The sequence below is a fragment of the Hypanus sabinus genome, chromosome 4 (genome assembly GCF_030144855.1).
Source record: "Hypanus sabinus isolate sHypSab1 chromosome 4, sHypSab1.hap1, whole genome shotgun sequence".
NCBI classification, from domain to species: Eukaryota; Metazoa; Chordata; class Chondrichthyes; order Myliobatiformes; family Dasyatidae; genus Hypanus; species Hypanus sabinus.
The window spans coordinates 148,877,112-148,900,616 of record NC_082709.1 but is presented as its reverse complement, the minus strand read 5'-3'; the positions used below and the strand labels follow the sequence as shown (position 1 = coordinate 148,900,616).

The 23,505-nt window shown below is 41.0% G+C and overlaps 1 protein-coding gene across 1 annotated transcript in view; it reads right to left on the bottom strand.

Annotated features, from left to right (window-relative positions):
- Positions 1-23,505, bottom strand: part of LOC132393306 (immunoglobulin superfamily member 3-like) — a 209,735-nt gene that overhangs the window by 10,596 nt on the left and 175,634 nt on the right. Inside the window, exons 6-8 of the mRNA XM_059968356.1 lie at positions 22,709-23,110; positions 7,027-7,434; positions 4,192-4,602 (exon numbers count right to left, since the gene is read on the bottom strand). Coding sequence (XP_059824339.1) covers positions 4,192-4,602; positions 7,027-7,434; positions 22,709-23,110 — 1,221 coding nt within the window. The remainder of the gene's footprint in view (positions 1-4,191; positions 4,603-7,026; positions 7,435-22,708; positions 23,111-23,505) is intronic.

Below are 23,505 nucleotides of genomic sequence, written 5' to 3'. Positions count from 1 at the left end.
GAATGTTAAGAGTCATATGTTGAAAATCTGAAAATATGCCTTTTTCTGTTCTCTTATAGCTGGGCTCCAGCTTGGGCACAGAGTCTAGAATGTGGGTGGTACTTGACTGGGAGGTTGGGATGGTGGGTACTGCAGAGCTCAGCAGGTGACAATAAGGTGGTTTGAGATTTAAGGCAATGGGAAAGCCACCAATACCTTTGAATTTGGTGGGGGCTCCTGAGGAGTTCTTGTGCAGTGTGGTCAGGATTCAGGGATTGTTGTTCTGAGAGTACCCACAAGGTAAAGCTATCAAGTTATCCTCCAATGCATGGTCACCCCATATAAGCCTTGCATAGAAATCTCAAAGTTCTAAAGGTGACTGACAACACTAAGAACTTGGGGAAATTGAGACAACTTGATCTGCCTTAATTGTGAAGACATCTTAAACTGGATTAAGCTAATTTCAATCACATAATCAATCTAGGTGAGTGTATAAAACTTCCTAAGTTTATTTGTGTCTGTCTTTTAGAAGTCTTGCTTTTTGTTTAGCTTGACATAGCAAGATATAAATCAAGAGAGTTGCATCAAGATAAGGGCTAAAACGTAAGGATTTTTTCTACTGATCTGCTGTCCGTATAAAATGTATTCTAGGCTTGCTGGTCAATCTTGTAGCCTTAGTTCTTGGAAAACTATATTTATGAATATTATCCAACTAAAAGGATTGAGCTAATCTATAGCATTGATGCAGCTTCTGTCATGGACAGCATATTTTAATTGAAATTACAAAGACAGCTCAAGCATAATGCCATAGCAGTGTAGGGCTTACACAATGAATGGTGGGGCATTAGAAAGGTACAGAGGGTTCTAGGAGTTCAAGTGCATAGTTCACTGAAAGCAATGTTGCAGGTAGACAGGGTGGTGAAAAGGGCAATTTAGCATGCTGGCCTTCATTAGATAGGGCAGTAATGTTATGTTGCAGTTGAATAAATCAATGGTGAGGCTACACTTGGAATATTGTGTGCAGTTCAGCTCACTGTGTAAGAAAAATGTGGCTAAACTGGAGAGATTTACAAGGACGTTGCCAGCACTAGAGGGCTTAAGGTTGGCCAGGCTTTATTCCTTGTTACGTAGGACAAAGAGGGGGTGTTCATTACAGAAGTAGCTGAAATTATGAGGCATAGACAAATTGGATAGCATCAGTCTTTTCCCTAGGGTAGTGGAGTCCAAAGCTAGGGGGCACAAGATTTAGGGTGAATTGGAAAAGATTTAGAAGAGGCTTAAGGGACCTGATTTTTATTTTCAAGGGGTGGAGACTATATGGAACAAGGTGCCAGAGAAAGCGGCTCAGGCAGATACAACTGTATCATTTAAGACGACATGGAGAGGTGGGATTTAGAGTGATATGGGCCAATGACAGGAATTTGGGACAAGCTGGATGAGCATGGACTCAATGGGTCAAAGGGCCTATATCTCGGCTGTAGGGCTTGATGACCTTTATTAGTCAGGATAAGTGGGTCATGTTCAGAGATATTGGAGACGCTGAAATTCTTCAGACTGGCACACAGATTGCACATGTTGTGCTGTAGGCAATTTTTCTCATTACATATAGGTAAGTGGGTCAGCAAGTTGTGAGAGTTTAAAATGAAGATGCAAAAAGAATGCAGATTGTCAGTGGGCAAGAAGTGTAATGTGTGAAAATGAGAGGCTATCCAGAATAGCAAAATTGTTAATTTAAGTGAGCCTAAAAATTGCTGTGGAACGAAGGGGTCTGTGAACCCTAGTACATGAATCAGCAAAGGGTTTAAATGCAGATGCAGTAAGTAATTCAAAAGGTGAGTGAAATGTTGAGCTTAACTGCAAGTTAAAAAAGAAGTTTAAAGGTAGGTCAATTTTGAAGTGACTTTCCAGGACTAATATTGAGTTCACACTTGGAAAACTGTAAATAGTTTTGATCTCCAAATTTAAGATTGGAAGTGGATAACATTTGTCAACTAGATTTTTGGAATGAAGTAGTAGTGAGCAGGGTTGGTCCTACTTATTGGAATTTAGAAGAACGAGAGGTGACCTTATTCAGACATAAAATTCTGAGGTTTGACAAGGCGCATGTCAATAGCATGTTTACTCCTGATGGAGGCATCTACAACTAGGGGCATATTTTCAGAGTGAAGTGCTATATAACACAAAAGAATTTCTTCTGTCAGAGAGTGCTGACATGCTAGTTTATGCCCCTAGAGAATTCTCTGTCCTATACAGTTGTGGAACAACTTTCATTGAATAGATTCAAAACAAAGACAGATAGACATTTGAACTACAAGAGTGTCAAAGGGCATATGTGATTCTAAAGTCTGGGAAGTGACATTGAGGCCAGGACTAGTCAAACTGATAATCACATGAAAGAGCAGGCTCAAGGAATTGAGTGACCTACACCTCCTCCTATTTCTTACCCTCTGCTGTAACCCTAACAGTACTGTGTTTGCAATGTTATAAAATGGATGCTGTGTGCAAAGTGTATAATGTAAACACTAATTTTAAACTGCCTCACTCACTGCACATCAATCAATTGGGAAGAATTACAATTAACACACACAAAATGCTGAAGGAACTCTGCGGGCCAGGCAGTATCTATGGAAAAGAGTATGGTCGGCGTTTCGGGCTGAGAACTTGCATCAGGACTGGAGGAAAAAAGATGAGGGATAGAGTTAAAAAAAGAGGGGAGGGGAGAAACACAAGGTGGTAGGTGAAACCAGGATGGGGAGGAGTGATGTAAAGAGCTAAGATGTTGATTGGTGAAAGAGACACAGGGCTGGATAAGGGGGAGCATGAGAGGAGAGGACATGGGAGAAAGTGGGGGAGGAGCACCAGAGGGAGGCAACGGGCAAGCAAGGAAATAAGGCTGGAGAGGGAAAAGGGGATGGGGAATGATGAAGGAGAGGGGAAGTTCGAAAAATCAATGTTCATGCCATCTGGTTGGAGGCTACCCGGATGGTTTATAAGTTGTGGCTACTTCAACCTGAGTGTGGCCTCATCATGACAGTCAAGGAGGCAATGAAATGGGAACGAGAATTGGAGTTAAAATGGGTGGCACTGAGAGATCCCACTTTTTCTAAGGTGCTTGGGAAAAAAGTCACCCAATCCATGTCAAGTCTCACTGGAGGCCACACCGGGAGCACCAGACACTGTATATGACCCTAACAGATGAAGTGTCACTTCACCTGGAAGATGGTTTGGAGCCCTGAATGGTAGTGAGGGACGAGGTGCAAGGGCAGGTCTAGCTCCTTTCCATAGAAGTCTCATCCTGAAACATCGACTGTACTCTTTACCACAGACGCTGCCTGGCCTGCTGAGTTCCTTCAGCATTTTGTGTGTATTGCTTGGATTTCAAGCATCTGCAGATCTTTTCTTGTTTGTGAAAGAATTACAATGACTTTTTTTTTCCCTTTAAAAGGGATTTGTGCATCATTAGTTAAGTCTAAAGTTATTGGCCATCTCTACACTCCCCTGGTAAGATATAGTTGAGCTGACTATGTTGAATGCTGTCCCACTGTGTTGCAGAGTACAAGGGATGATTGATAAGTTCGTGGCCTAGGTTAGAAGGAGACTATTTTAGAAATCCTAGCACATTTATTTTTCAACACAGTCCCCTCCTTCATTTACATACATAGTCCAGTGGTCGTGGAGCACACGGATCTTGGACCTCCAGAAAGTGTCCACAGCAGGGGTGGTTGATAAGGTCATGGCCTAAGGTAGATGAAGATGAGTTATACAGCTCTCGTTACATGCACATGCAGTTCAACTCTTTGAGTGATTATGCAGAAAATTTGAAGTTAATAACTCATACCTTAGGCCATGAATGTATCAATCACCCCTGATGAGTTATTAACTTCAAACTTTCTGCATAATCACTCAAGGAGTTGAACTGCATGTGCATGTAACAAGAGCTGTATAACTCATCCCCCTACTACCTTAGGCCACAAACTTATCAATCACCCCTTGTGTGAATTTGCAGAAGCTACTATGAAGAGCTGGAAATATGGGTTATGGGGAATGGGGCTGACAGAGATAGTTCTATTTTCATGTTCCTCTGCACCTACTCTAATTAGTTTTTACCATTAGCTAACTGAACCACACAGCTTTCATTTAAAATTTTCTAATAAGAAGTATTGCTTCTGTAAACCAAAATCATCCAAACTGAGCAAAGGACTGTTACAGTACCTGGCTGTTGTACAATGACAGTTGTCAATCCAGATTGATCTTCTGCCAGTTTATACCACATCTTGTTAGGATCCAGCAGCCACTCTTCCACGTTACAGTAGTAGTTTCCAGTGTCGGAAATAGTTGCTTTCTGAAGTATCAAACTGTACAAATCATTGGTAGATTTTTCAAACTGTAGCCTATCCTTCAATCTTGTACTGTTATCCATTGAACTACCATATTCAAAAACAGCATTCCGACTCAGTCTGAAAATAGGATAGCTATCTGTCTCTGGGGTTTTCTGGGTAAACCAGGCCACTGAGAGCTGGGAATCCAATTTGGTACGGTTGCTAATTTTACAATTCAGTTGAATCTGGCCATCCTCTGGTACAGATACACTCCTTTCTGTCTTGACTGTTTGCAAATTGTTTTCTGTGGATACACAAGATTTTAATTTAATTAATGAGAAATCTGATTGTTTAAAGTTTTACCATTCATTGTGATGTGCAAAATGTGCTGGGATGGTTACATGGAAAATTCCAAGGCTGTATTTAATTTGTTGGCCGAATAAAAGGTGATGATGAATCAGCATATAGGAGGGAGATTAAACATTTGGTTGACGAGTGCCTTGCCAACCTCTCACTCAACATCAACAAAACCAAAGAGCTGATTATCGATTAAGACAAGAAGAAGCCAGTCCTCATTGAAGGATCAGAGGTGGAGAGGGTGAGCAACTTGGTGTTATCATTTCAGAGGATCTGACCTGGGCCCAGCACTTAAGCGCCATTACAAAGAAAGCTCTACTTCCTGAGAAGTTTGAGTAGATTTGGCATGACATCTACAATTTTAACAAAGTTCTATCTGTGGTGGAGTGTATACTGACTGGTTGCTCCATGGCCTTGTACAGAAACACCAGTGCCCTTGAATGGAAAATTCTACAAAAAAGTAGTGTATATGACCTAGTCATTCATGGGTAAAGCCCTCCCTACCATTGAGCATATCTATATGGAGTACTGTCACAGGAAAGCAGCATCCGTCTTCAGGGACCCCTACTGGCCAGGCCATGCTCTCTTCCCATTAATGCCATCAGGAAGGAGAACAAGAGCTTCAGGCCCCACACCACCAGGTTCAGGAACAGTTATTACTCCTCAACCATCAGGTTCTTGAACCAGTGGCAATAACTTCACTTGCCCCATATCACTGGACTGTTCCCAAAACTTGTGGACTAGTTTCAAGGACTTCTTATCTCATGTTCTTGATATTTATTTTCTATTTTTTTTTCTTTTTTATTTGCACAGTCTGCTGTTTGCAGATTGGATGTTTGTCCATCCTGTTGTGAGCAGTCTTTCATTGACTCTTTCGTGTTTCTTGGATTTACTGTGATTGCCCAAAAGAAAATCAATCAGGTTTGTATGGATGACACATTTTTACTTATCCTCAGGCTCCAGTTAGGCTTGGATGGTGTGGCTGGTATAGGTTTAGATCTGAGCCAATTTGAGTTATAACTGGGGCCAATAAAATGTCAGACAGAGGTATATTTAATGTACTCAGCGTGATAATCCAAATCAAGTGGATTTTGGTTCTTGGTAGAGGTGGAAACCGTTACAATCTTAATGATTCTCTGCAAGTTATTGGAGAGCTGGCACTGAGGCTGTCAGCAGATGGAAACAGCTGGGAAGATTTGCTCCCTTTTCATAATCTTCACCATCTGCAGCACTAAGACTATGCAATAATTTTTTTTACATCTAGTCTTGATTTGATGATCATGGGGAGGAAGGACTGGAGAAATGTATAAAAGATAATAGTGTATTTACCTTGAAGCTGAATCATTCAGCTGTCTAGTCAGCAAAATGCCCAAAAAAATTGTTGCTAAAGGCTGGCCCTTCCCCTCAGTTTATGATCACAAAATAAAAAGCGAATACCAGAGTCTGCTGAACAACTTGTAGGATATTTTACATCCATTAATGTTGCAAATGACTCCCAAATCATCAGGAAATTATAATAAATTGGACTTAAATTGTAATTAGTTAGATTAGTGTAATGGCTTCTGCCAGGAAAGAAGATCTTTCGACTCTTCAGTTTGAAAGCGGAAGAACTAACATTTTTAGAATACATGGACCATCATACGCCAGAGAGTAAGACGAGAGCAGAGCAGCCTCTACTGGCTTTTTAAGATGAGCATAACCACAAGAAGCTGATTGTGTAGTGTTGTTCAGCTCAGTGGTATCCGACTGAAATGGAACTTTTCCAGACTGAAATGTGACATTGATGACAGTCATTCTGCATAACTACTTTATGGGAGCAGGTTGCACAGCTGATGTGATTTCTGTGTCAGATACACTTCAAATGACATCCATCCCAGGCAATGCTGCAGCTGGAAAGAATTAGCCATGCAGAGCTGGGCTGGAACCCCATTACCTTAAGTCTCATTATTTAAACATTTACTCACTGGGATCCTTCACACACAGTACCAACTTGCATACTCATTATGCCTGCATTGCCCATCTCCCTTTCACCCCTATTATCTAGGACACACCGTTTACGCCCCAGGCCTGAATACTCCGAACTAGTGTTTGGCCCGAGTTAACTGGTCATTGGTGTACTGTGCAAATATCACACCTTTAAAGATGTAAATTTTAGGTTATTGCTCTTTAAAGTCGAATCTCAGTTTTTGCTCAATGGGTTGAGAATAGCCCTTTACCAATGCAGTTATCAAGGGAAATGTGTGAGCACCAACTTGAAGTGGCTTGTGATCAGATTTAATCACTTAAATCTTTCTCCACAGAATTAAACCCAAGCATTCATAGTTCAGAATTGTGTTGAATACATGAAAGAAAGAAATGTGGAATTCAGTACCTGGTCGCCTGACTGTGACAGAAGTCATTCCTGATGTGTTCTCTCCAACTTTATACCAGATGTTATTTGGGTTCAGTAGCCATTCCTCCACATGGCAATAGTATTTGCCACTATCAGCTGTATCAGTCTTGAATAACACCAAAGTATAATGGCTACGTGAAGGTTTTGCAGCCTGCATTCTCTCTTTCCTCTTGTGACTTCCCAGCTCATTCCCATATTCAAACACACAATCGCGATTTGATTTCATAATAAGTTTGCTCTCTTTCTCCTGTGATTTCTTGACATACCATTGCACAGAGAATTGAGAGTCTGGACTTGTTTGATTAGTGATGACACAGCTCAAGTGGACGTTGTCATTTTCGATTACCACAAGATTTCGGTTTAGTTGGTTAACTTTTAGTTTCCCATCTGTGAGGACAAACATAGGCAAGACTAAGATGAATAAATGTTATTAGTGATTTGCTCATTTTTCTCTCTGAGCAATATGACAGTTTCTGCAGCAGGAGAAATGCTTCTCCACAATCTGAACTGAGACAATTTGTTATTAGCAAGATACTAATCTTCCCTCTACTTCATTTTCACTCTTCACCTACTGAGCTCCAGAACTTCAGCAAATAGTCAACATCAAATAAAACTCTTCACCACACATTGTGTTGGATCTTCAGATAGCGTGGAGAATTAAATTCAAAGCTGCAGTGCCTCAAGAACTGTTCTGCATATTTTTCTTTCCCAGCCAATTAAATAATTGCACAGTGGACATTACCTTTAGAGAATTTAGGTTTATTCAGACACAAGGTGGACAGTTTAGAAATTATACTGAACTTTAACCTGCTAGCACAGAAGATAGAAGGAAACATGGCTGGAAACATTACCCCCATTCTTGCTTTTAACATTCCCTGGAGTAATTCAGTACTGACACTGTCTCTGCATTGCAATATTCATTGAGGTCAGCAATGTGATGTACAACAGGTTTTATATCCAAAACACTGCTGCGTAGTTGCTGTGTTCGCATCTTTATTGTGCAAATGTGCACCAAATTAATAATTAATCAAAGTACTCACACATTAACATGCCAAATGTAATGTTACTCCTGCTGGCAATTTAGAAGTAACTCATAGATTGCAAGTTCTCAGTTTGCATGATAACAAGTAGCCCTGTGATAAAATTGGTTTATGGGAACAAATTACTGTGTGGAACAGATGCTTAGTAAGTATAGTGTGAGTAGTTAGATACAATAGTTGGTTCCCAGTGACCAACCAATATTATTTTCAAGGGACTAACATTGGAAAATTCAGTACCATATGAAGGCCAAAGTAAGATGCTACCAAACAGGGTTTAGACAAAAGAACATGCCACAATGACAGAGCACACAAAGGAAATCACGTCAGTCTGGAGCAGGGCACAGTCTCGGTCTTGAAGTATATAGGTGAATAGGGTTGGCGGGGGGGGGGGGCGAGAATGAGTAAATGGACTCAAGGACAGGGGACATGATGGATTGTAGCAAGGAGCTCAAGGTTGAAGGTAGCAGGGGAGGCACATGATATAATAAGCCAAAGTTAGCATGGATTCCTTAAGAGGAAATCTCGCCTGAAAAAGCTGTTGGAATTCTTGAGAAATAACAGACAGGAACATCAAAGGAGAGTCACTGGATGTTGCTTACTTGGATTTCCAGAAAGACTTTGGAACGGTGCTGCACATGAGGCTAAAAGCCCAGGAAATATATTAGCATGGACAGCAGATTGGCTGACTGTTAGAGGCAAAGAGTGGCAATAAAAGGGGCCTTTTCTGGTCATCTCATTAATTAGTAGCGTTCTGCAGGGTTAGTGCTAAGTTTGCCACTTTTCACATGATATGTTAATGACCTGGATGATGGAAAAAAGATACAAGACAGGCGGAGGGGCAGAAAGTGCAGAGGGACTTGAACAGATTAAGAGAATGAGCAAAGAGGTGGCAGATGGAATACAGTGCAAGTTAGTGTACAGTCATGCACTTTGATAGAATTTGCAGGTTAACTTGAAGGTTGAGCCAGTGCTGAGGAAGGCAAATGCAATGTAAGTATTCATTTCCATGGGACCGGAATTTTAAAAAAAGATGTAATGCTAATGCTTTACAAGGCACTTGTCACATCACAGTTGGAGTATTGTGAGCAGATTTTGGCTTCATATCTAGGAAAGGCATTGAAGAGGGCACAGAAAGGGTTCCAATAATGATCCTGGGGTGAAAGGGTTAATGTATGGGGAGCATTTGATGACTCAGGGTCAGTACTTGCTGGACTTTAAAAGAATGAGGGAGATCTCATTCAAACCTACCAAATATCGCAAGGCCTTGATAGAGTTGACATGGGAAGGCTGTTTCCAAAATTGGGAGAGTCTAGGACCAAAAGGACATGCTCAGAATAAAAGGGTATCCCTTTAGAACACAGATGAGGAGGAATTTCTTCAGCTAGGGGGTGGTGAATCTGTGGAATTCATTGGCACAATTGGGTGTGCAGGTCAAGTCACTGGGTACATTAAAAGTAGAGGTTGATAGGTTCTTGATTAGTAAGGGCATCAAAGGTTACAGGGAGAAGGCAGCAGAATGAGGTTGAGAGGGAAAAGAATTAGCCATGATGGAATAGTAGAGCAGACTTGATGGGCTGAATAGCTCTTGGCTACTTGGTGGATCTATATACAGCAGGAGTTCCCAATCTAGGGGCCACAGACCCCTTGCATAAAATAAAGTTGGGAACCTATGATCTATGGCATCATCCTGCTCTCCCTGGACACTGGCAGCTGAGGTGCCCTGTGTAAAATTGTAAATGAAATACACTTATTAAATGAACACCCTGTCACTAACCATTCCCCCACCCTTAGCTGGGTTGTTGAGAGGGTCATAGAGGTAAGCTGTGGCAATTGCTCCAGTCACGGGGCTTGTAGATGTCCAGACCCTCAGTACCTTGGGACACTCTTGCCAGGAATGGATTGTTTAAAGGTGAATAAACAAAATAACCAGAAATAGCTGCTCCAAGCGAAGCATGTATTTAAAGTGGATGCTTATCTGACATTTTTTTTAAGAACTTTGCATTACAGCAATATCACCGGTATGCTACCCACTTTAAACCAGCTGAGTGCTAACTACATTCCACGCTGTTGGACAACGCATTGCATGCGCTGGCAATTAAAACAAGCCTGAAACTGCACAGACGACAGTTCCCAGACAAATGGAGTTAGAGAGCTCTATGTGGCACTTATGGGCTTTGGAGCATCACAGTGCATCTGCAATGTACATTGATTAATAGACCTGAGTGGATCAAGCATGCATTAATGGATGACGTGTTACGGAACTACTGTGATGTTTATGTGTTCATCTAGCAATGGCTTTCTATCATACTCTGAAATCATTCTGAAATGAGCATCAAGTATTTCAAAATTTAAAAAAACCTTAAACTCTCTCATGATGACATTGACTGCTCACAATTTCTACCAGTGCTTTATTATGGTCATCCAGAACATAGCCCTCTGGGTCTCAGGCCAATTTACTAGACATTCTCTACAAGTAAAGTTTAATTTTATGGCTCATTTCATAAACAAAGTCTAGTAATCCACAAGGGTTGATAAATTTAGATAAATGAACAAGTTACTGATGCTGGCTGGCAGAGGACAGAAAATAAAAAAAAAATGAAAAGAACCAAAAAAAAAGCGGTGCTTTTGTATTTTGATTGCTGTATGTGAAAACACTGCAGAGTATATAGAGAAAGGGAGAACAACAGATCTGTTATTTTAAAAAATATATATTTTGGAGAACAATGCTGCACATAAACAACACAAACTACAAATAGTGACAAAGATATAGCCATACAAAATGACACTGGTAGAAAAGGATGAAGATAGAAAGGTTCTCAGACAGTCACTGGTGAAGACACAAACAAAATACATATATAATCAAACACCGAATTAAACTGTCTGCATGGAAATATACTTAATTTGTGTGGTCTTCCTTTTACAACAACTACACATATTCTTGTTAGCTTCCATTTATTTACTATTACATTTTATTTGAATAAATGCATTGCATTCAGCATTTCACTGGATTGTTCCTTCACTTGCTACTTTTAGTCATTTTCCTAATCACAATTATGGGTCAATTTTGTGAATTAAATGATTGGGATTATGAATGAGCAATGTTGATTGAGGAAATTTCAACAATAATTTCTCAATGTATAGAATCTAATAAATCCCTGCAAATTCCTAAATTATTAGAACAAAATATAAAAGGATTAATAATCTTTGTGGTACAATTATTAATAGGAAATATGTATTCCTAATTATAACTCCCTGTTGGTTTGTGAAAATGCAGCAGATTAAACAGAAGATGCAATTCTTTTTTAATTTAAGGGGATAACCTGACTGCTTAGGGAAAACATCTGATTCAGTCATTGAAATTCAGCAGTAGTGAATGCTGCTGGCAATATTTCAATAATAAAGCAAAAGCTGGATCATTATTTTATTATGATCAGTTTTATTTTTTTGTGGGCAATTATCAAAACTGATGCATGCTCTCCTGGGCCTGGACAATGATTTAGGGTGACAAGGTGGGCTATTGTTGAGAAACTGAACGTGCATTCTGAGGAAACTGGCTCCATTTTACAAAAGCTTTGATATGTAAATTCTCGCCTGAGCATTTGCAATTAGTGATTGAGCACTTGACTCCAATGATAATTGGTTGCCTTAGCTTGTAAGTGGGTGGATATTATGCAATTTCCCAGAGCTTCTTAAAACTGTGTTAATGAAGGTGTTGAGAGGTTTGCTGTTTTATTATGAAAGACAACACAATTTGCATAATCACATTACCCAGAAGCTAAATCCAGCCCCCTGCTTCATTAGTGCTCACAAATGCAGAAAATTATTACCCAAAGTACAGCTTATTTTGAGACCGGACATTTTCTTTCTAGCCTGGTTTAACAAAGGCCTGTAAACTATCCAAACTTATGATGAAAGGATTATTGTTGATTTTTTGCTGGTTGCTACAATTTATAACAGCCCAACATCCAGCAATCTAATAATGAGGTAATGTATGTATTCAAAATCTAATTATTCTCAATAATTACATCACTTCATGATAGATTGCTAAATTGGGTTTTATTGCCAAATTTCCATTCACACTTGCACCGATTTCTGTTTTTTTAATACTAAATGACAACCCAGAAATGAACTAGCCAAGACCTCCTGCTACAGTCCAGCTTGTAGAAAAAATGGAGGTTTATGGGCTGTGTAGGAGGAAAGGGTTAGAACTAATCATGTTGTCAGCACAACATTGTGGGCTAAAGTGCCCCTACCATGTGGTACTGTTCTATGTTCTACATTTTACAGCAACAGGCATTTGCTGTAGTTGGGCAACTGTTGGAGTCGCCTTTAAGTTGACCCTTGTCTCTTCAATAACAATGATATTCTTCCGCCAATTTTACAGATAATGTTATAACAAGAGAAACCCTGCTCTCAGGCTGAGAGCAAAACAGCAATGAACCATGCATCATTAGTCCAATTAATAGATTGTGATATCACTAAGAAAGTACTAAGGAATCATAAATTAGAGCAAGTAGATTCAAAGCCAAATCAAAGAAAGAGGAAGAAATAAAAATAAGGAAAATGGATTTTATATTTGTGAAATCTCTCAATAAAAATGGGAACTCTTTGCTTACAATAGTTTAATTGTCAATGTTAGGACTTCTGACTGGTATTTAAAAAGTCATCATATCATTCTGCTTGGTTGATGGAATAAGATTTTGAACTTACTGGGCAAGTTTAATTTGAACTACTGCACAAATGCTCCAACTTTATAGTTCTTATACATTTCAACAATGAGTGATTCGGCAAGATTCACTTTCCATGAAACACAGTACAATGCCTTTCCGACACCAACATTTAGATACTCACACATACATCCTGCCTGAAGGTGGTGTACCTTATGAGCAGAGGAGCAATGAATGCTGGTTGGCTCGCCATTATTTTAACAACTTACTGCCCTCTACTTGTTTATTATTTATTGTAATGTCTGCACTGTTCTGTGTACTTTATGCAGTCCTGGGTAGGTCTGTAGTCTAGTGTAGTTTTTTTCTGTGTTGTTTTCACGTAGTTCAGTGTAGTTTTTGTACTGTTTCATGAAGCGCCATGGTCCTGAAAAATGTCGTCCCCTTTTTACTGTGTACTGTACCAGCAGTTATGGTTGAAATGACAATAAAAAGTGACTTGACTTGACTATAGCCTTTAAGACATGTTAGGATTTTTACTGTGTTAAATTAATCTTGTTCAGGCACCATTCTAATTGGAGATCAGCTGCCTTTTACTGAGTTGTTTATTAGTTATTTAATTTGGTCTGAACTGTTCCAAAGTTGTGACAATCCATGCTTGCTTTTACACTGAAATGATAGAAACAAAGAAAACCTACAGCACAATACAGGCCCTTCGGCCCACAATGCTGTGCCGAACATGTTCTTAATTTAGAAATTACCTAAGGTACCCATAGCCCTTTATTTTTCTGAGCTCCATGATATACTGATATAAAAGTCTTTTGCGGCATTAGAAGCTATGTCAAAACAAGTTGATTTTCATGATCTCTCAGTGCTCCCCTTTTATGAAGTGGGCCAGGCACTCAGAGGCAGACACATCATGAATAGTCTCAACTGCTGAAATACTCCGTAATAAAATATTATCAAAACTGGTACTTGACTGGTTTTGAAATTCCAGTAATCAGCTCCAAGAAATCTAAAACATCAATATGGTTTTCCAGTAGTTGTGATCAACCAAGTAACTTATAATCAATTGATCTCTGTACCTCTGTAATTCTCTGTAGGCGACTCTCTACACCTTATTATTGCATTAATTTCTCCTTCTATGGTGACTTTGCACAGCTTGTAATCAGACATTACATAGTCTACAATCCATACGCTTTTCAGATTTGTGCTTAATTAACTTTTAGTAAAACAATGCACAGCTGACTTGCAACTGAGTCCAAAAGGACAATGAAGTAACCTGAAGCATTTTTACACCGAAACTGTGCATTTTAATTAAGCAAATTTAATAGTATATTTTGAAGAATTAAAGTTGCTATCTCAAAATATAACAAGAATCCGCAAAGTTCTAGGGTTTTGAATGGTAGGATGATAGTGGGACTTACATAATTAGGTCACTAAATGAGACAAGGTGCAAATCTACCTGAAGATTAGTAGGAAATCAGGAGTATCAGCAGCAGAATTCATTTTCTTTCTTTCAAATTATACTAATCAAAATTGTGGAAGATTAATCAGCAGACTGCAGATACTCTATGTTTCTTTCTCTTTTGGTACTCTGATTTGCCTGGGTCATTAAGGTGCGACATAGTACATATCAAATTTCAGCTCCCACATCAGCGTCCCCTATCCACTTCAGACTATTCCCAATCCACTCTTTGACCAATTGATAGCCATTTCTCATTCCAGAGTTGTTTCAGTCCCCATATGAAAAACCAGAAGACTGCGGGAGGGCGTACTGGAGAATTTGTCCTTAAATGGTGATTGTTTCATTATTATCATGTGCTGAGGTACAGTGAAAATCTTTGTTCTGCTTGCTGTCTTTACAGAAATTTTCACCAGAATAGTATATTGAAGTAGGACACCGGAAAAGCAATAATGTAAAACAGAATAGTGTGCATTCACAGAGAAGATGCCTGTAGGCAGACAATAAGGTGATAAAGTGCAAAGCCATATGGGGTAGATTGAAAGGCCAGGAATCCTAATTTGTAAATGAGTGGCAATGTAATATTGAAAAGGAAGGTTCAATATGTCGACTTGATCCAAAAATCACCAATTCACAGTAGCAGCAGCAGCAGCAGCAGTCTTAAATTTGGCTCAGATATTCACAGAATAGGAATGTGAAAAACCAGTCCCGGAGCCAGTTTAACTATGATACTTAAAGAGATTAAATAGTACAACAATCATTGTTGAGACTCACAAGTGTTAGGTGTTACTTGGTCTGTCTTTGAAACTGGAGTACAAATAAATTTCTACAGTACGGAAATTAAGAAGTAAAATAAAGTTTTAAGCATCCCACAAATGCACGTGGGGACTTATTAATGCAATCATGTTGCACTAGTCAGATCTGAGCTCAGATTTAATACCAACGTTAGAAAAATCCTGTTGTATTATGTGTGAAAATGATTATAATTAATTTGATAGAAAACAATTACAACTTTAGTAAATGAAAGAAAGAACCAACAGTGAAAAATGGTATTTTTCAATAACCCCTTGGGAAGATATTAAGTTAATTGGATTCTCTTCTGTGAAGTCTTTGGAGATTAATTCTAAAAGAAAAGTCAACAGACAGCACATGCCGCAAACTGCAACAATTCGTACAGTTAAGGTAGGAACAAGATTTTGTTCCACAATGGGAGAGATATTGCACAATATTTGTATTCAGCAATAAAACCACAAAATGCTGGCAGAACTCAGCAGGCCAGACAGCATCTATGGGAGGAGGTAGTGACGACATTTCAGGCCGAAGTCGTCACTACCTCCTCCCATAGGTGCTGTCTGGCCTGCTGAGTTCTGCCAGCATCTTGTGGTTTTATTTATTTCCAGCATCTGCAGAGTCACTCGTGTTGCATTTGTATTCAGCATTCTGTTTAACATAACAGCTATCATTTTCTCCAGTTAGGTATCAAGGAAACTTGATCTTGGGTAGGATGGAAATTAAAAATGTAATATTAATCAATTTATGAATAATTTGTTAGATATGAAAATATAATTTTAATTAATTCAGATTCTAAACAGTTTTATATTAATTCACCAGAAAAAATGATAGGAACTATGGGCATGTTAGGAGTAGCTATCAAGGGAGATCGCATGGGTGAAATCAAAGGTGCAGATGTATGAAGGGTGTATTTAAGCAACACACACAAATATGCTGGTGGAACACAGCAGGCCAGGCAGCATCTACAGGGAGAAGCGCTGTCGACATTTCGGGCCGAGACCCTTCGTCAGGACTAACTGAAAGGAAAGATAGTAAGAGATTTAAAAGTAGGAGGGGGAGGGGAAATACAAAATAATAGGAGAAGACCGGAGGGGGTGGGGTGAAGCTGAGAGCCAGAAAGGTGATTGGCAAAAGGGATACAGAGCTGGAGAAGGGAAAGGATCATGGGATGGGAGGCCTAGGGAGAAAGAAATGGGGAGGGGAGCACCAGAGGGAGATGGAGAACAGGCAGAGAGAGAAAGAAAGAAAAAGGGAGGGGGAAAAAAACTAAAAATATCAGGGATGAGGTAAGAAGGGGAGGAGGGGCATTAACGGAAGTTAGAGAAGTCAATGTTCATGCCATCAGGTTGGAGGCTACCCAGTTGGTATACAAGGTGTTGTTCCTCCAACCTGAATGTGGCTTCATCTTGACAGTGGAGGAGGCCATGGATAGACATATCAGAATGGGAATGGGACGTGGAATTAAAATGTGTGGCCACTGGGAGATCCTGCTTTCTCTGGCGGACCGAGCGTAGGTGTTCAGCGAAACGGTCTCCCAGTCTGCGGCGGGTCTCACCAATATATAAAAGGCCACACCGGGAGCACCGGACGCAGTATACCACACCAGCCAACTCACAGGTGAAGTGTCGCCTCACCTGGAAGGACTTTCTGGGGCCCTGAATGGTGGTGAGGGAGGAAGGGTAAGGGCAGGTGTAGCACTTGTTCTGCTTACAAGGATTAGTGCCAGGAGGGAGATCGGTGGGAAGGGATGGGGGGAGGGGGTATGAATGGACAAGGGAGTCACGTAGGGAGCGACCCCTGCGGAACGCACAAAGGGGGGGGGGGAGGGAAAGATATGTTTGGTAGTGGGATCCTGTTGGAGGTGGCGGAAGTTACGGAGAATTATACGTTGGATCTGGAGGCTGGTGGGGTGGTAGGTGAGGATAAGGGGGACCCTATCCCGAGTGGGGTGGTAGGAGGATGGGGTGAAGGCAGATGTGCAGGAAATGGGAGAGATGCGTTTGAGAGCAGAGTTGATGGTGGAAGAAGGGAAGCCCCTTTGTTTAAAAAAAGAAGACATCTCCTTCGTCTTGGAATGAAAAGCCTCATCCTGAGAGCAGATGTGGTGGAGATGGAGGAATTGTGAGAAGGGGATAGCATTTTTGCAAGAGACAGGGTGGGAAGAGGAATAGTCCAGGTAGCCTTGAGAGTCTGTAGGCTTATAGTAAATATCAGTAGCTAGGCCGTCTCCAGAGATGGAGACAGAAAGATCAAGAAAGGGGAGGGAGGTGTCGGAAATGGACCAGGTAAATTTGACGGCAGGGTGAAAATTGGAGGCATAGTTAATGAAGTCAACAAGCTCAGCATGCGTGCAGGAGGCAGCGCCAATGCAGTCGTCGATGTAGCGAAGGAAAAGAGGGGGACGGATACCCGTATAGGCTTGGAACATGGACTGTTCCACAAAGCCAACGAAAAGGCAGGCATAACTGGGACCCATGCGGGTGCCCGTGGCTACACCTTTGGTTTGGAGGAAGTGGGAGGAGCCAAAGGAGAAATCATTGAGAGTAAGAACTAATTCCACTAGATGGAGGAGAATGGTGGTAGAGGGGAATTGGTTAGGTCTGGAATCCAAAAAGAAGCGGACAGCTTTGAGACCTTCAGGGTGGGGGGGGATGGAGGTATTTAGGGACTGGATGTCCGTGGTGAAAATAAGGTGGTGGGGGCCAGGGAACTTAAAATCATTGAAAAAATTCAAAGCGTGAGAAGTGTCACGAACATAGGTGGGAAGGGATTGAACAAGGGGGGGATAAAACAGTGTCAAGGTATGCAGAAATGAGTTCAGTGGGGCAGGAGCAAGCTGAGACAATGGGTCTACCTGGACAGGCAGGTTTGTGGATCTTGGGTAGGAGGTAGAAACGGGAAGTGTGGGGTGTGGGAACTATGAGGTTGGTGGCAGTGGATGGGAGATCCCCAGAGCTGATAATGTTGGTGATGGTATAGGAGACAGTGGCCTGGTGCTCCTTAGTGGGGTCATGATCAAGGGGTAAATAAGAGGAAGTATCGCTGTGCCTCGGCCAGGTAGACTTCAGTCCGCCAGACAACAACAGCTCCTCCCTTATCAGCAGGTTTTATAGTGAGGTTGGGATTGGTGCAGAGGGAGCGGAGAGCAGAGTGTTCGGAAGGAGTGAGGTTGGAATTGGAACAGGGTGTGGTGAAATCGAGACGGTTGATGTCCCGTCGGCAATTAGCAATAAAGAGATCCAAAGCAGGCAGAAGACCAGAGTGGGGTGTCCATGAAGAGGAGGAGGTTTGAAGACGGGGTAAGGGGTCATCGGTGGGGGTAGGAGAGTCCTTGCCAATGAAGTAAGTGCAGAGACGGAGCCGGCGGAAGAAGAGCTTGGTATCATGGCATACGCGGAACCCGCTGAGGTGTGGGCGAAGGGGGACAAAGGTGAGTCCCTTACTGAGGACAGAGCGCTCTGCCTCAGAGAGTTGAAGGTCGAAGGGAATGGTAAAGACCCGGCACGGATGAGAGATGGGATCAGAGGTGGGAGGGAGGCTGGTAGTGTCAGTGGAGAGGGAAGGGTTGGGGTGAGAGGAAGATGGAGCCTCTGAGGGCCCAGGAGCTGACGATGGGATCTGAGGGAGAGGGGATTGCAGAGTAGTGGTGGGGGAAGGGGAGATGGGAGTCACAATCACAGCATGTGAAGACCCGGCCTGGAGTTGTATTTAATCTGGTGGGAAGGGAAGTATAAAAAACTGCAGTTGCAATGATCAAGGAGCTCAATAGCTGGGGGTGGAGTGCAATGAAAAACAGTCAATATCAAGACTGATAGATGGTGAAGGGGATTATTTGCCTGTTACAGAACCAGCCCATTTTCATTCCTATTGTCCTGGCTGGTTCCTATATCCATGCATCTTATACACTTCTACAGATTTTACATCCTTTCCTCTCCATTGGTTTAACAGCCAGCTCTTTTCATTTTCACGCATTTTTTATATACATCTTTTATTTCTTCATTCTTTGATCTCCACTTAACCATTTCAGGAATCATTCCATTTCTTCTCATGTTTATTTGCTTGTATTTCACCTCCCTATTACCTCTTGCTTTTTTTTTTTAAAAGTCCCTTAAATCCATGTAATTTCCCTATTCTGGCGAGTCGTCTCCCCTCTTGCTGTGAAACAGGGACATCTCTTTCTCCCTTATTAGGGAGAGAGAGAGAGCCTGTGGTATGTCAAATGCCACAAGTAGTCTTTGGGGTACTGCAAGTCTGTGTCTTTGTTGATGCTTTGCTGCATGCTTGAGTGCTTGGTGGGGGCGCCAATGTTTATTTTTTGCTGGTGTGGTGGGGGGGGGGAGCTCTGTTTTCTTGGACGGTTGCAAAAAAAAAGTATTTCAGGATGTAGATTGTATACATTTCTCTGACATTAAATGCACCTTTGAATCCAGATTTGAAGGGAAGACTTTGCTGTAATGCTGCCAAGAGGTCCCAGCAGTTCCTGGGAACTGGCTCATGCCCCATGAATGGAGAAGCAGTTATTTGGGTCAAGAATCTAAAAATCCCATTGTGTAATCAACCGGATTCAACCTAAGAAGGCTGCCAAAGATTTTTAGGAATACATAGACCTATGAAGATAGTATTTTCCAGAAAGCCTCCAGCAAGGTGTAGTTCTCAGAATTACAAGGTATTTCTGGAGTTTTCAAGGCAGGTGCACAGTAAGGAAGTGTGAGATGGGCACAAACCCCTCTTCCTATCTAATATGCAGATTACAGCTGGGTCCTGTTCCTAATTTTAGACATTGACAGGGCGTGAGGTTCAATTTGAGAGAACAAAAACCAGCTTTCAGGATTCTTACAACCTTATCATTACCTAAAGAGAAGCATTCACTTGCACAGACCTGGGCGCAGAGTATTACTTCTTCAGGGCTCACAGGAGAAAAGTAGGAGAGTAGGATTATTTAGAGTGGTTCTTTCAAAAACCCAGATTAGGCATGATGAACTAAGCAGTACCCTCAATTTTTAGGATTCCATGGCAATCAAACCCTAATTGTGAAAACGGAGGGATCTTGGAATACAGATCTGTAATTCCTTGACAGAGGTGTCCTGGGTGGTGCTGTAAAGAAAGCTCTTTGGCACATTGGCCTTCATAAGTTAGTGTGCTGAGTGCAGGAGTTTGGATGTCATTTGGAATTTGTATAAGCTATTGGTGAGGCTTAACTTTGGAGTATTGTGTGCAGTTTTGTTCACCTGTCTACGGGAAAGATGTAAATAAGATTGAAAGAGTCCAGAGAAAATTTAAAAGGATGTTACCTGGACTTGAGGACCTGAGTTATAGGGAAAGGCTGAATAGCTTAGGACTTTATTCCCTAGAACATAAAAATTGAGGGGTGATTTGTAGGAGGTATACCAAATTATGAGGAATATTGACTGGGTAATATAGCAGGCTTTTTCCACTGAAGTTGGGTGACACTAGAACTAGGGATCGTGGGTTAAGGATGAAAGGTGAAAAACTTAAGGGGAACTTCTTCAGTCAGAGGGTGGTGAGCGTGTGGAACGAATTGCCAGCACAAGTGGTGGATGCAGGCTCAATTTTGATACTTAAGAGAAATTTGTATACGTACTTGGATGGGAGGGGTATGGAGGGCTACGATCCGGGTGCATGTTGATAGAACTAGGCAGACTAATGATTCAGTATAAATCTGATGGGTCAAAGGGTCTGTTTCTGTGCTGTTGTGTTCTATGACTCTATTGTTAAGTATCAGCGAGGGACATTAGGAGAGTCAGTACAAACCAGAGGACACAAATCTAAAAGGAACACAGGAACTGGGAGATCGAAGGTCATGTATGCATTATTACACATAGTACAGTATGTGGTGGGACAAAGTGTTTCAGAGGCAGTTTGTATTCTGAGCTTTACAGAGAGGCATGGAGGAGATCCAGGAAGACATGATGAACCTTCATAAAACACCGATTCACCTCAATTAGAGCACATATCCAGTTCTGTGTGGGAAAGGTATTTTGAAGGAGAAAGGGGCTAGTAGTTAATTCTGGGGATAACTTTAGATGAGAGAAAAACTGTTAAATGAGAGAAGCTGAGGTGGTTAGTTTTCAAACAGAGAAATGGATCTGATAAAGATATTTGAAATTATGAAAGATCTAGACAAACAAAAGGAGATAAATTGTTTCTGTTAGCAGTGGATGTTCCTGTTGTGCAAGGAAATAATGTCCAGTGAGGCATTATGAATGGCTCAAAGTTGAACCTTCACTGCTTCTGACACACAGAGACTGTAGTTACTGCTGAGATGCAACCTCAAGAATATTACTGGTCACAAACAAGAGGCAATTCTTCACACAATAATCTGAATAAAGTTAACTCTCATCTCAAGGAACATTGACATTTCAGATGAGATGATGGAGATGGAAAGAAGGAGAGAGATATATTGTTTAAACTATAGATTGAGGAACAGGGAGATCGACCATGACTGATAGCATTGAAATTCATAACGTCCAACAGTGCTGATAAGAAACTTCACCAATGTAGCATGAAGACAGAGGCTCCAGGGCATTGAGCTGATGTAACAAAATGATCTGTGAACTGAACCATGATAACACAATAACGTTATCACAGTAACATGATAACGGAATGATGTTTTGAGGCAAACTGTACTTTATGTCTAAAAGTAAACACAAGTTTACAAAACGCCAGCAAACACAGTGTGCGGGCTCAGTAGTTTTCCCAATGAGTCATACCGAGATAGTCGATCAGAAGCAGTGTTGAGGTGAGAATTCTGCACGATATTGCTGGCTTGGTTAGTTTCGACTTCTAATTCAGAAGGCTGTGGAGTCAAAGTTGATATTGTGGTGCTGTAGTGAGGGAGTCAAGGTCATTGACTTTTTGGTTAGACATGCCTGCTATTTCACGTGGATATTACTGATCCCAAAGTACGATCAAGGAAGAGTAGGCCAATTATTTCCAGTGCACTGCCCAGTGTTATCTGTCAATCACTGAAATAAACCAAACTAATATAGCCGCTTTGCAAGTTTGCTGGTTGAAAATTGACTACCATGGTTTCAACCTTAAAAATGATGACAGTTCAAAAGTGCATCAGCATCCAGATTCTACTGCAAATCAAAGTTCAAAATAAATATATTATCAAAGTATATACACGTTGGCATATACAGTATGACCTCGATACATTTTCTTGCAGTCTTTCACAGAAAAACAATGAACTACAATAGAATCAAATAAAAAAAAATTAAGGCTGACAAACAACCAATGTGCACCTGTCACGTTTGGGAGAATATGATCATGCAATACATCATTGTGTCCCTGGGCAAGATACCCAGAGCCTGTGAACTATCTCAGTAAGTAGTTGCTAATCCTCAGAGAGAGAAGGGTGTCAAAATGACAATAAAACCTAAAATGTCTTTTGTTAAATATGATGCATTCAGTGAAAACATGTATGTGAAATGTAATTGGAGCACAATGCAGAGGTCTGTGGTATTAAAAGCTTAATTAGCAGAAAATATACGGTCTAAAGGATTAGTCACATTAGACATTGAAAATATTCTTAGCTGCAGAATGTTAGTAAGATGAGAGACAGATTGTTTAGAAAGTTGAATAGCCCATATAGCACAACAAATAGACAGGGTGACTGAAAGACGAGACTATGCTTACTAAGTAGTTCTGTAAATGAATAAGGCAGCCAAGGCACTTACCTGGAGGTTTAACCTTCACCTCCAGAATATTTGAAGATTTACTGATTTTCATCATCCATTGGTCCATTTGATTTTGATGCCATAGTTCTGCAATGCATTCGTATTTTCCTGCTTCCAAGTTACTGGCTTTAGAGACAGCCAGGCGGATGTTGTTGGATGATGTCTTTATTATCGTTGTTTTGCTTTTAAAATGTGTTGCCTTCTCTCCCCACGTGATAGAAGTGTCACGGCCAAACGTGATGATGTCATAGCTGTTGGAAGATTCATTAGGCTGGAATTTCCACTTTACAGATACCAACACTTGAGGTGGATAGTTAGGCTTGATGAAACACTGGAGTTCAAACGTGTTGTTGTAGATCACTAAAGGTGTTCGCGTTATTGCAGTAACACTGAAACCAGTTTCTGTAATCAAAAAAAGTGATTGTGTCAACTTCCATAGTATTACAATCAAAATAGATTGTGCTAAGAAATTCAAAGCTGGGCATAAGAGTACTGTCCACAGATCACCCTCACTTCCACAGCCTTGCGTCAGGTGAAGTTAATGTGAATGTGACTAGAACTGAGGTGAAAACACAGCTGCGAGTATTTAGTGCTGGGAATCAAAGGATCAGTTCTCTCCTTTCAAACCACTAAAGGGTAACAAGATCTTTTGCCTGTCTCTCTAAAATCCCTCATCTACATCTTCCTCAAAGCACCCATACATACGTTCTCTTGGCTGTGTAGTCATTCTTCATACTTACACTTAGTTAGAATATTTGACCGTGGCTAGTCCTCAGATAGGCCTGGGTACGTATTAA